General features: G+C 58.2%; 2 protein-coding genes across 5 annotated transcripts in view; one reads left to right on the plus strand and one right to left on the minus strand.

The window, feature by feature from the left end:
- The window catches only part of TECPR2 (tectonin beta-propeller repeat containing 2), an 87,394-nt gene extending 83,416 nt beyond the window's left edge, over nt 1-3,978 (plus strand). For all 3 annotated transcript variants that reach the window (XM_019747190.3, XM_074326897.2, XM_019747189.3), the window contains exon 20: nt 293-3,978. In XM_019747190.3, coding sequence (XP_019602749.3) covers nt 293-444 — 152 coding nt within the window. In that variant the 3' untranslated portion in view covers nt 445-3,978. The remainder of the gene's footprint in view (nt 1-292) is intronic.
- A 4,015-nt stretch (nt 3,979-7,993) lies between these two features.
- ANKRD9 (ankyrin repeat domain 9) lies at nt 7,994-12,374 on the minus strand. Of its 2 annotated transcripts, none has more exons than XM_019747318.3 (3): nt 12,268-12,374; nt 9,659-9,741; nt 7,994-9,081 (listed from the first exon to the last, which is right to left on the minus strand). In XM_019747318.3, exon 3 carries the CDS (start codon nt 9,027-9,029, stop codon nt 8,082-8,084), a length of 948 nt encoding a protein of 315 aa, XP_019602877.1. In that variant the 5' UTR covers nt 9,030-9,081; nt 9,659-9,741; nt 12,268-12,374; the 3' UTR covers nt 7,994-8,081. The 2 variants fall into 2 exon arrangements, with proteins under 2 accessions (XP_019602877.1, XP_074182997.1); XM_074326896.2 differs by lacking the exon at nt 12,268-12,374 and adding an exon at nt 10,681-10,938.
- Nucleotides 12,375-12,710: the final 336 nt, after the last annotated feature.

The following is a 12,710-nucleotide window of genomic DNA, read 5'->3' on the forward strand; positions in this document are numbered from 1 at the left end:
GGGGGGACCACATCCGCGGGCTCACTCTCCCGCGGGCGGGAGCCCATCCCAGGATTACACCTGACGGAGGGAGCCTGGCACCGGGCTCTGCCAGGGTCTCCTAGGAAAGGGACAGGGCGCTGGGCCACTTGCTTTAAGCTGAGGAAACTGAGGCATACGTTGGGGGTGGTGTGTTCGGGGCCCCACAGCTGGAAAGTGCCACGTCTGGACGTGGACCCAGGCCCTTGACTCCATCTGCCCTGTCCCCAGGCTGGGTGATTAATGGGCGTGTGGCTGGCTCTTGTCCCTGCAGTGACCTCGTCAGATGAGCTGTGGGCAGTGGGCCCCCCCGGCTACCTCCTCCAGCGGCTGACAAGGACTTTCAGCCATTCACACGGTGCCCAGAGCAGCCACGCCAGCACCCCCCACCCCGAGGACCTGGAGGACGAGTGGGAGGTCATCTGAAGGAGCTCCCAGGCAGGGTCGCTCACGAGGGAGGAAGCCGAGACGTGGTGGACAGTCGGTTTCTGAGTCGCTCACTCTTGGACACGCCTCATGAACTCTTGTCCAGACACGTTTGGCCATGTTGGACCCCCCACACTTGCTTTCATCCGTGTTTCTGTCTTGTTCCAGAACCCCCAGCCTCAGCCAAGTGATCGGAGCTGTTGCTGGAGCCCCAGGGCCTCTGAACCCTCTGGTGGGGACAGCGGCTGCTGCCAGTTGCACGCACTACAGTTACCAAGTGCTGCAGTCATGTTCTCATCACTGACCACTCCAGGTCCCATTGTGGGGACGACTTGGGGAACCTCCCATGGGCAGGATGCGTCTGAACCGGGTCACAGAGCACCCCTGAGCCACCACAGGCAGCCACGTACCGTAGTAGGCAAAGGTCAGTGCTGAATGCGTTCCCACAGTGGCTTGGTCTCCATCGCACGGTCCCACCCCCTTCTCTGAGGGACACAAGTTCCAGCACACATTCCTTCTAGACACCCCAGATGGGAAACCGAGGCCATGTTTGAGAGGCGCTGGGCTGTCAGGATGGAGAGGACAGGGCAGGGCGCGCTCGCCCAGAGGACACCCTTCAGCCAAAACAGCACAGGCATGAAGTGTGCACGTGTCTCCCAGGTGGGGATGACACAGGAAGGTCACACGGGGGTCGTCGCTGAGCTAACTCAGAGGTCTCTTTAGAATGCCGTTGAACACATGCTGCTGGTGGGCGTCGTAAAAGCCAGATGCATCCTCAGAGGATGACATACTGATTGTTGCCTTTTTTGTTTGTTGTATTACAAACCTGCATAAGATACCTCATTTGAAATCAAATCTTAAAAATTTAGAAAAGAAACATATTTTCTGAAACCAGTGGAAGGGCTTTCATTCCTTCCCAGTGTTTATCCTGAGCCAGCAGCTTCAGAGAGGGTGGGTGTCAGCCCTGCACGTCCTCCTCATGCGCGTGGTCATGGGACCTGCCGCTGGCGCTGAGTGGCAGCCCAGCACTGAAGGCGGCATTTGGGCGGATCCCCCCAGAAAGTGGAAGCTGGTGTCTGCTGTGGCCACGTGAGACAGCAGTCCCTGAGGTGAGCCTGCAGTGCCCAGTCTTCTCGTGGGCATCCGAGCTACAGGACTCGACAGCCCGGCATGTGTCTGCCTTGAGCCCAGCGCCCCCTTCCTGGACGTAGCCCCAAGTCAGGGCTCCAGCCTCGCTGCTGTTTTTAGCCTGCCTTTGGCCCGAGGCCCAGTTACTCGAGGCCTGTTGTTCTACCAAGCGAGGGTGTCCAGGGGCCCCCAGGCCACAGGTGAAGAGCTGGCCAGACCCCAGCCAGCCGTGAAGATGGAGGTCTGCCAGATCTAAATGAGGACAAGATACTGAAATCCTAGATCTTACCTCACACCGCACTTTTATGGAATCCATTTTTTTTTTTAAGTTGGTGACAGCAGAGGCCACCCCGGGCTGGCTGCGGCTCCTCGTCAGCGTCTGTTGTGCCTCACCCAGCTCCCCTAGATGGTAGAGCCTTCCCAAACCCACGGGACTTCAGTGCAATGAAACCCAAGTCCAGCTTGATACTTTTAAACGTCTTGTAGCCTCAGTGCTTCGTGCAACTTTCTTCTGGTTTGAGAGTGCAATAAACTAGACTTTTTCCCAACGTGGTCAAGTCTGATATTTGAGCTGTGTGAAGGTGCCCTCAGCAGGTATACGTGAAGGCTGGCATTCCCTCCTGCGCTGGGAAGAATCTGCCTGTGGGTTCCCAACCCAGCCCCTTTGCCAGGATAATGTAGGTGGACCTGATTTCATGACCTGATCTGTGTTTACATGCGCAATGGTCTGCCCAGGGTGGCCAACCTGGGAGAATGGTCACTCTAGAGATGGCCACCCCAGAACGCCCTGGGGAAGACACCTTACCGTGAGGTGGCGTGCAGGGCTGTCTCCTCACAGAGGCCCACTGAGGCCAGGCCGCTGAGGGCAGGCTTGGGAGTGGTTCAAGGCCCTGGGTCTGTCTCCATCCAAGAAACAAAACCAAGTCTCAGAAGTGCCCTACTGGAAACCAATGTGCGGGGAAAAGGTCACATCCATGACAGCACTAGGACACACGTCCCAGGCAACGACTGAGCAAGAAATGTCACACTCGTGTCAAGAAATGGCCAAGCTTTCCTGAAGACATCCAAGAAAACTTGAGTCAAGGAAGGATGTCTGACATTCCTGATGGGAGGAAGGGTAAATAAACAGGCTAAGACATCATCCTTTCCAAAGGGTTTTTATGGGTTTAACGCAACGTCAGAACCCCCACTGGGATGTTCATGTTGGCAGAAGGCAGGGAGGAATTCACAAAGTAAGGATGGTCCCACAGACGCCCCCTTAACTATGCCAGACGTGTTCCAAGGGTCACACACAGCCCCGTGTCCTCACTAGGACCCTGCGAGGTAATACCTTTTGCCCCAGTGTGACTCAAAGAGGTCAAGGAGTTCACTCAGGGTGACCCAGGGAGCACAGGGATTGACACCCAGCTCTGGAACTCCAGACCTATGGCATGAGTGGAAGGGCCAGTGACGCCAGGCAGTCCAGCCAGGCCCACAGGGAGCTGGCATCATGGATGAGGGGACGGGAGCGCGATTTCACAACCGTTGTGCGCCACTGCTCAGTTATTTGGACAAAATAAAAGAACCTTAAAACTAGGGGGGAAACGGTATCTGATTTCTGGATAGCAAGGGCTTCCTAAACTCAAGCCATGGGAAAGGCCACAAAGGAAACTAGATTGGATTGCGTCAGTTTTAAAATGCTGTAAATTAAAAACCCCACATAAAATTAAAAGGGGGAAATAATTGCAACAAAGGTGACGTGATGTTGAATATGTACCCTAAACATTTGTATACTCCAGTAGGAGGGACACATACGACATAGGAGATGGAAGGGCAGCGCTTACCTGACACCCCGGCTCCCCAAGGCAGAGGTGCAAACGTGGCAGGTTGGGGGCACCAGGGAACCTTCAAACCCACAAGTTCCACATCTGGACACCCATCAAGAACAAATCCTAAATTGGCAGAAAACATACAGCGTGGCCTTGCTTATGACTATGAAACACTAATAAAACAACTGACGTTAGGGAACATTCCTGTAATGACATGGCAAACCGCTGTTAAAAAATGTGCTCCCAGAGGAAAGGGCCCCAGGCAGTCCCACCTTATTTTACTGTATAAAGGGTGAGTTTCTCGGGTATAGTAATGACACTGGTTTTGGCGGAGATCATACAAACAGGGAACGACAAAGAGAAGGGGCAGGGAGGTAATGCAGATGTGTTGCTTATACTCTTACTTTTGGTGGGTTTGAAGTTTTCTGTATTTCCAGGGGGCACACAGGAGGGGCAGAAAGAAAAGTTCACAGAACAAGCAGCTGGTCGCAGTGGTTGCCTGCAGTATATATACCTTTTTGTAGCTTTTGAACTTTGAGCCATGTAAATGTATTATTTATTCCAAAAATAAATAAAATTCACATTTTAAAAACTCGGACCTCTTACATTAACTCTTTTTTTTTTTTTTAAAAGCTATGTCTGTTTTGTTTTTTGTTTTTTCCATTGGGGAATATTGGGGAACAATGTTTCTCCAGGGCCCATCAGCTCCAAGTCGTCCTTCAATCTAGTTGTGGAGGGCACAGCTCAGCTGCAAGTCCAGTCACCGTTTTCAATCTTAGTTGCAGGGGCGCAGCCCACCATCCCATGCGGGAATCAACCAGCAGCCTTGTTGTTGAGAGTTCATGCTCTAACCAACTGAGCCATCCGGCTGCCCCACATTAACTATGGTATCAACACTAGCTGAGTCAACTATCACACTGTAATCACCAAAAATTACTAAAAATCATGTTCATATAGTGTTTTACAATATAGGGAAATGCTCATACTACATTAAGTTTAAAAATACTAAATTGTGTAAGTGATCTAATGTCATGTATGTAATATGTGTATATATGCGCATAGAAAAAACTGGAAGAAAACACCAAAATGCTAGCAGTCTTTGTCCGGCTGGTGGGATGACGGCGGGCAGTCGGCCTCTTTATTGGGGAGCCACAGAGTAGGGGGACGAGCAGGACAGTCCACAGCCACACAGTGGGGAACAAGCAGGGCTTGGGGCCCTGCCACAGGGTGCCTGGACTTCTCAATACAGTCCAGGTGGCCTACCATGAGCACTAATTCTATAAGCAGAAATTCTTTTTAAAAAATCACAGAAGGTAGAAATCTCTTATCTTCACCTCTGTCTTGATTGGGGTGGTAGTTACACGTGGATAGACATTTGTCCTAAATCCTCAAACTACACACTTAAAGTCTACACTTACATGTCAGTTACGCCTCCATTTTAAATTGTAGCCAAAACCAGTCACTGTGGGGGCTGGGCTCCGTCACTGGTCACTCGCTTGTGGAACAGGCCCCAACACTGCACAACCTTCCCCAGGCTACACTGCATTTCCTCTTCCAGACTTCCAGGAAGCATCCTTGTTCTGAAGAGGGTGTGGAGTAACTTAGGAAATGCTCTCAATACAGTATTCTAAGTTGGTGAAGAAATCGGGAGGAAGGGAAATCAGAGTGGGAAAACTGAGGTAGTATCAGGATGAGGTTAGCCTGCAAAGGAGGGGTGAGGCCCGGCACAGGGTCACATCACCAGGGCCACAGGAGGGGCAGGCAGGGGCCTTGCACCCCTGCCATCCTGGCCATCTCCCCCAAGTCCCCCTGACAGCACACGCTGTCCTTTGGTGTTCCAAGTTCTGAGCACAAGGTCTCAATATGAACAGGCCTCGGGGGTACAGATTCTGGCCCCTGAGCCCAAGCAGGTTGGGGTTCCCTGGGCCCCGGGTGGGGGGATTACAGGCCACAGTCAGGTTTTCCTTAGAAAGCTTAGAACAAATACCAACACACTGCCACAGAGAAAAGTGGGCCTTGTTGTGGGCAGAGCGTTTGCCTTTGAGAAGATGTCAAGGCCGCCTGCCAGTGGCCAAGAGCTGGGTCGCTGGCTGCCTGTCAAGGGACCCCTGGGCTGGGCCTGGCCGACTCCAGCCCGCCCCTGTCTCCGGTGTTCACCATGAGAGAGAAAACAGTGACTGGCGACCCCGCTGTGCTTGCTGCCCTTCCTGGGGCTGGAGTGCCCAGGAGACTGATAAGCCCAATGCTGGGGCCTGCCCTCCCTCCCTCTCTCCCTCCCTCCCTCCCTCGGGCCAGCAGCGGTCACCAGATAACCCTTATCCACCCTGCACTGTTCTCTAGGTCCTCTGCTGTCACTGCTGCCTGGGGCTCCCTGAGCCAGGCATCAGTCCCCAGTGAGACAGTGGGAGCTGTGCCAGGAATCAGGCCCTGCTCGGCTGCCACAAGGAAGGCTGTGCCTCTGGCCGGCCTTGGCCTCCCCAGCCTTGCCTGCAGCTCCAAGCAGTGCGAACACCCTTGCCCTCTCCCACTCAAAGCGCAGACAGCAGGAGCTAGTGCTCTGGCTGTCCTCCTCCTGCCCTCCCATTCCATGGGGTCCTCAGATGGACCCCAACATCACCCAGTGAATGATAGTGCAGTCCCCAGTCATCCCAAAGCAAATCACCCCACTTGGGCCCCAGACCTTCCCATGAACCCCTGCTGTGGTGTCCATAATTCTTCCTGCTGGAATCCCACCCCGCACTGCAGGACCAGCCCAGGTGCCTCCTCTGGCTTGCCTGACAATGTGTGGCAACCCCCTTCCAGGACTTCAGGAAGCCCTGAGGCAGGGCAGCTCCCCCACCCCTGCATCACCCCATCCTCAGCCCAGGGGGCTCAAAGAGGTTGTCACCAAAGGGGCAGCTATAGGTCTAGAGGGGAAGTGAAAGGGGGCCTGGCCCTGGGCCTTGGGCCAACCCTACAGAGGATAGAGCCGGGGCTGGAGAGACTGAGAAGTCTGCAGGCCCAGGTCCCCCACCAGGTACCAGGGCATCAGGGCGCAGGATTCCCCAATGTCTCCCCAGGCCCAACCCCCAGAGCCACCGTGCCCTGCTGCTCTGAGCACTCCAGCCTCCAATTTTCACATCCTCCAAAGGAAATGTACCCTCCCCCCACAATGGCATCCCTGATCTGAGGACCTGGGACCTCCTACAGGACCCAGGGGCTCCCCTGATGCCCCAAGTTTTGAGCTGGGAGAGATGTTTTCACTGCCCCAAGTGTCAAGGTTCAGCTGGCCCAGGACACAGCAGGAGGGGAGCCCTCACTCCCAGTTGGAATCTAGGATCAGTCCCGGGGCTGTGCACCTGTCCCTCCTTCCCACTGGTGCTGTGCACCCACCCACATACTTCCCGGGAATGGGGGTATGTCCCAGATCACCCTGAGAGTGGGTGGCAGATGCAGGCCAGAACCAGGTCCCTTCTGCACCCTCTCTTCAATGGCCCACCACCCTGGATTCTGCTACCACCACGCAAAGCCTCTTGGTCCCCCAGGCATGCTCCCCTTAGGGACACTGGGAGCAGGGTGGGGAGCGGGTGCCCCTAGCCAGGCTGGTCACTCGTCCAGGCAGACTTTTAGCCCTCTGCTCCTGGCAGGACATCGTGGCCCTCCAGCCCATGCCGGCCCAGCTTGAATTTCATGGCCCAACAGAATTCCTGGGTAGCCTGGAGTTCTCCCTGGTGCCAGGGCATGGACCCAGCTTTTCAGCCAGTGTCCCTTTATCCTGAAGCGTCATGGTGTATCTGCTAGCAAGTGTCCATCTTCAGAACCTTCCTGCAGAAACCAGCTCTACTGGATGAAAAAGAGGGCTTGCACACTGGGTGATGCAGCTACCCTGTCACCCATGGGCACCACCTAATACCCACTAGGGGTTGGGCCAGGGGACACACTGGAGCCCACACCCGGGTCACACCGTCGGCAGGCCTGGAGGAAAGCACACCTAACCCCACCTGAGGGCGTGGAGCTGGGGCCAGGAGCTCTTCCTCGGGGAAGAGCAAAAGGGGTGACAGGGACAAGGCTAGGCCTGGGTTGACCAGTTTTGGTGGAGGAGTCACAATGACACCCAAGGAGGAGCGGGTGGCCAGTGTGGGACAGGGGAGTACAGGGAGGCACAGACTGTGTCCTGTGTCCCCTTGCTGTACAGCAGCCCTCCTGCCATCCTTGGCCCTCAGCACCGAGTCCCAGTGCCAGGGGGTTTAAAAAGGCCCTGCACACTGAGTGCACAGAGCCCTCCCCCAGAGCCTCACAGGGCCTGCTCTTGGCCTCTGTGCCTTTGCACATGCTGTCAGTCACACCCCGTGCCTGCCAGAATCCTTCTGCTCAGCACAGCTGCCACTCCCTCTGGGATGCTTTCCTGGAAGCTCTATCAGGTGGGAGGAAGCCCTCATCTTTCTCAGGGGCTGGGCAGTGAGCTGAGGTCAGGGCCTGGCTCTTAGGAGCCACATGACCATTCAACCCTGCTCCGCCAAAGGAGTTGGGGCACTGAGCCCAGCCACACCCAGAAAGCCTGTAGATTGGGGTGTCATCTGACCACCCTGGCCCAGCCTCCCATCCATGCGACAAATGAGGCGGAGATTCTGCTGTACAGAGATCAATATATGTAAAGTGCTAGGTACAACGCTCTGAAAAATAGTATTCTCCAAAAATCCGGTGCACAGGGTGCCCAGCGGGCTAGCCCTTGCCCGTGAGGTCCAGCGGCTGTAGGAAGGGCGGCAGCGGCAGCTCGTCCAGGGCCTCGGGGAAGCGGCTGGGTGAGATGGCGGTGACCAGCACCTGCATGGCACGCGTGAAGAGTGAGGGCGGCGCCAAGCCCGCCAGCCAGTGGAACTTGTCGTCACCCAGGAGCCGCTGCCAGCGCGGCTGGTCGCTCAGCAGCTCGCGGTGGGCCGGGCCTGTGGCGCCCGCAGGCGTGTACAGTGCCAGCAGGTCGAGCAGCAGCAGGCGACGCTGGCGTGGCTCCCCGGATGCGGGCACCGCCGCAGCAGAGGTAGCTCCGGTGTCACGGCACAACTGGCGCAGCAGCAACTCTAGCGGCGTGAGGCCACCGCCATCGCGCAGGCCGGGTGAGGCACCGTGGCCGAGCAGCAGGAAGAGGCACTCGGGGCGCGTCAGCTCGCAGGCCACATGCAATGACGTACCACCGCCTTCCACGCGGCTGCAGCCGTGCCGGTCGAGCAGGCGTGTGCGCTCCTCAGCCGGGAAGTCGCGCACGGTGCGCAAGATGCGGCGCAGGATGCCCACGCGGTTGTAGCGCACTGCCAGCGCCACATGCAGCCCGGGCGCAGAGCAGCAACGGAAGCTGGCGCTTGGCAGCGCGAGCGCGCGTCGCGGGAACGTGGCCAGCAGGTAGTGCGCATACTCCTGGTGGTCGTGCACGAGCGCGTAGAGGAGCGCCTCCGACGGCGAGTAGGCGGCGGCGGCACGCCCGCGCTCGTCCCAGTGGAAGGCCTCGCTGGCGCGCATGTCCTCGAGCAGCCACACGGGCACCAGGTCGCGAACGGCCTGGTAGAAGGCGAACGAAGATTTGCGGCACTGCTTCTGCGCCCGCGAGCGCGCTGTGCCCGCGCCCGCAGGCCCGCCGTCGGCGCTGCTCCCAGGCCGCCGGGCGTCCCACGGCATGCTGGCGGAGGGGTGTCACCGGGATTCACTGCATGGGCTGGGCCGCCGACCACTGCCAGAGGAGGACACCACGGTGAGGGGCGGGGCCATGGGCCTGGGCCCCGCCCCCCGCCGACCTCTACTGGGACCGCCTCACACAGCCGCACCCTTCCATCAGGGACTCTTACCTGCCCTTCCAGTCACTCCTCACAGCTCGCTTGTTTCCTAGTCCCTGAGCCACTTTCCACATCCTTGAACTAGCTGGACTTGATCTCCTTGAAATATCCTGGTTCTCTGACACCTCTGCTAGAGATGCCCTTCCCTGACTCTGCCCTCACGACCCCACCCATCGTCAAGGCCACACTGAAATCTCACACACCCCACCCCCTCCAGCCCAGGGACCCACTGGAAAAGTTCAGTTCCTGCTCTCATCTCGGCCGAGTACATCCAACCCCAAATAGAGAAAAGGTCAGGTAAGGGGTAGGAAAGTTGCCCATATCTCAAGCTGAACCTAATCCTTTCTGTAGCCCAAGCTCCCTGTCCCCAGCCCTACCTAACCTTGACCCTGTTCTCTGACCCCGACTGTGGGTGAGGGCCCCTAGAGTCTCCCTCTAGGCCAGACAGGAGCAGAGCTCAAGACTCAGACCTACCTGCTTCCAGCACTGCGATCAGATCACCTAGTTCTGCAAACGTGGGTATATCACGTTCCTTCTCTGAGCTTCAGCGTCCTCATCTGTAAGAAAGGGAGAGGGGGGATGCAAGCTGTGAGCCCCAGCAGGGTGAGGTTGTGGGGCAGGGACGGGACTCTAGCCTTTCAGCCAAACATACTGTTTACTGGAGGGCCACACCCCTAGCTCTTGGGAGGAGCCTGGAGGGCGAAGTCAACCTAGAGACTGGTGTGAACCCCACTTTACAGTCTGCAGATCCCCGCCAGGTCGGCTTTCTGTCTTGATCCTACCAACTACAAGATGAAGCAAGTACTGTCATCCCATTTTCCAGCAAGGGATAAGCTTGTCCAAGATCAGTCAGCAAGTCGTGGTAGAGCCAGGCCTAAAACCCAGTTGGGGGTTTCCCAACCCACAGGGAGCCCAGCTCGAGCCCTGCCCTTGCCCTCTGATCCCCTGGCCCCAACTTGAGCCCAGAGTACCCACTGCTTTCTCTCAAGAGTAAGTCCTTGGTCACAGAGGCCCTGGGTCAGTGGACAGGCCGCTGTCCACACACTGGGTAACTAAGTTACAGAGATGGGCATGGGGGGGGGGGGGGCTGCAGCCACAGCGCTCATTTGGGGGGGCACCATGATTAGAGCAACCCCCACGCCTGGGCCTCCGCGCCCCAGGCGTACTTTGTGTGGACACCCGTGGGGCGCCGGGTGGGTTACGTAAAGTTGGGCCGCCCCACGTCACTGGGCAGCGAGTCACGGCAGCGGCTCGGTGAATGGGGGGTTGGGCCGCCGAGGGCCGGGCGGTGCGTCCCGGGCTGCCCGCCAGCTCGTCTCGGTCCCCTCCCGGGGGCACGGCGGACGTCGGGTTGCAGGGGGCGAGGCCAGGGTGTCTCCGGGCCGGTGGTCGGTGCAACAAGGTCTGCACCTGCGTGTGCCCAGGGACGTGAGGGGAGCGACGGCCAGGGGGCAGCACCCTGGGCAGGGGCTACGAACCGGCGGAACGGGACTCACCGTGGGGGACTAAGGGGTCGCGGGCCTGGCGTCCCCGCCCCCGTTGCGGGCCGGAGAGCGCGCTGTCCCTCTACGGGTAGGCGTGGAAGCGAAGGTCCCAGGACTGACGGACGGGAGAGAGCCGCCGCCGCCCGCCCCAGCCGCGCTCTGAGCCGCCGCGGCGTGATCGCTGGGCGGCGGTGCGGACGCCGGCGGCGGGCGAGCGGGCGGGCTGGCTGGCGGCTGGCGGCGCAGTGCGGCCCGGGCCGGGCAGGACCGCGGGACCGTCCGCCGCCACCATTGGCCCGCGCCGCCAGGTCCCGCCGCTACCCATTGGTCGCCGCGCTGCACCATTGTTACGTCACCTGCCGACGGGCGGGGCGCCCAGCTGGACCCGAGGAAAAGTTAGGAGAAACTTGAGGGTGCACGGGGGTGGGGGGAGGGCGGGGCCGCCCGGGGAGGAGGCGGGGCGGGGCTCCTAGAAACCTGAGCCGCGGCGAGGAAAGGCTTCCCCGGCGGGGGAGGTTGCCTGGTGCCCGCCTTCAGTACATACAGTGGCTGGGTTGAGAGTCCGGGCGCGCGCGTAGACGCCCCGGGCCCGCCGACCGTGACTTCCCTCGCCACCCCACGAGTCGTATTCCAGATCCCCTTTGCACTGACTCTTTGAGGGAAACCGTCTGTACATGGAGGGGTCAAGAGGCCGAAGCTGTGATCCCCTAAGAGCAGGGGTCGGAGCATCGGGTCCCCAGCTCTAGACTGACTCTCCCAGGGAATGGATGAATGGATGCAGACAGCAATTTCTGAGCGCCTACTGTGTGCCAATCTGTGTGCTAAGCATACCTGATTTCACTTCGTTTTCACAACCTATAGTGCTGGGAATGACCCTCAATTCATCTTCCAGGAAAATTGGGGCTCACAGGGAGGTGGCCTCCAAGTAAGGAGCAGCCAGAAGAGAAGCCAGGTGCACCCCCTGAATTTGTGGGTAATTGGGCCCCAGCCTCCCCACAAGGGGTCCAAGGTGTGGGGTACCACTCTTGCTGAAACCCCACCAGATACCCTCACCCAAAGCGCTGCCCCACCTCAGGGCGGGGTGGCCTCACGGGCCCATACCGTACATTTAGGGTCAGGAACAGCCACCAGATTTACAGAAACTCGGTCATAGGCCAGGGGTGAGGACTGTGGGGAGTTGGGCTGGGTGTCTGATCTCTTTCTCTGCCTCACCTCAGCTGTGATCTCCTCCCCTCTCTAGGCTTCAGCTTCTCTACAGGTTCTCCCAGCTTTCCTTTCTGGACGTGTCTGAGTATGATGGGGTTCCAAGTGAATGGAGGTCCTGGGGTTGACCTTCGGCCTCCGGGAGCCCCCAGCCCCTGGGAGACATCCTAGGGAGGTGTTGCCCCAGGTGAACTACCTCTGGCTCAGGGCTGTAGCTACCTGCTCCCTTGGCCCCGTTCTACTCTTCAAGTGCTGGAGTTGAGACCTCACACCGCCTCCATGGCTACCAGCAGAACGAAGGTGAAGGGGCATCAGCTGTAGGTGCCTGGCGTGCAGCTAGTCTCAGGGCAGGCCTCTCTCCACCCCTTGGTGCCCTCCTTCTCCCCTTCCACTTACCGTCCATGCTGGGGTTCCCGAAGGCTTCTTTCCAATAGTCAAATCTGGCCCCGTTTGTCTACGGCTTAGAAGCTTGCTGTGGATATGGTTTTAGCCGGAAAGGTCAGGTGGGGAGGGGAAAGGCATTCTTGGCGTGCACACAGCTGGAGCAAAGGTCTGGGAGTGACAGAGGTGGGGCCAAGTTACAGAGGGCAAGGCGCTTGGGTTTGTCCTAAGGACTTGGAGACAGAGGAGGTTTGGAAGTCAGTGAATTATTTCAGACATACAAAAAATAATAATAATGAATGCAGGGATCCAATTTAAGAACTAATACGTGGAGGAACCTGAAGGTTCCTGTCTGTTCTGCCCCCCAACCCAGCCCTGGGCCTTCCCACAGTGGCAGCTGACATTGTCATACTCCCCGTCATGGCATCAGTCAGCCTTCACTCTCAGCAGCTTGCCTT

This window comes from Rhinolophus sinicus, chromosome 3, assembly GCF_057876585.1.
Source record: "Rhinolophus sinicus isolate RSI-liver-muscle chromosome 3, RSI-T2T, whole genome shotgun sequence".
In the NCBI taxonomy this organism is placed as follows: domain Eukaryota; kingdom Metazoa; phylum Chordata; class Mammalia; order Chiroptera; family Rhinolophidae; genus Rhinolophus; species Rhinolophus sinicus.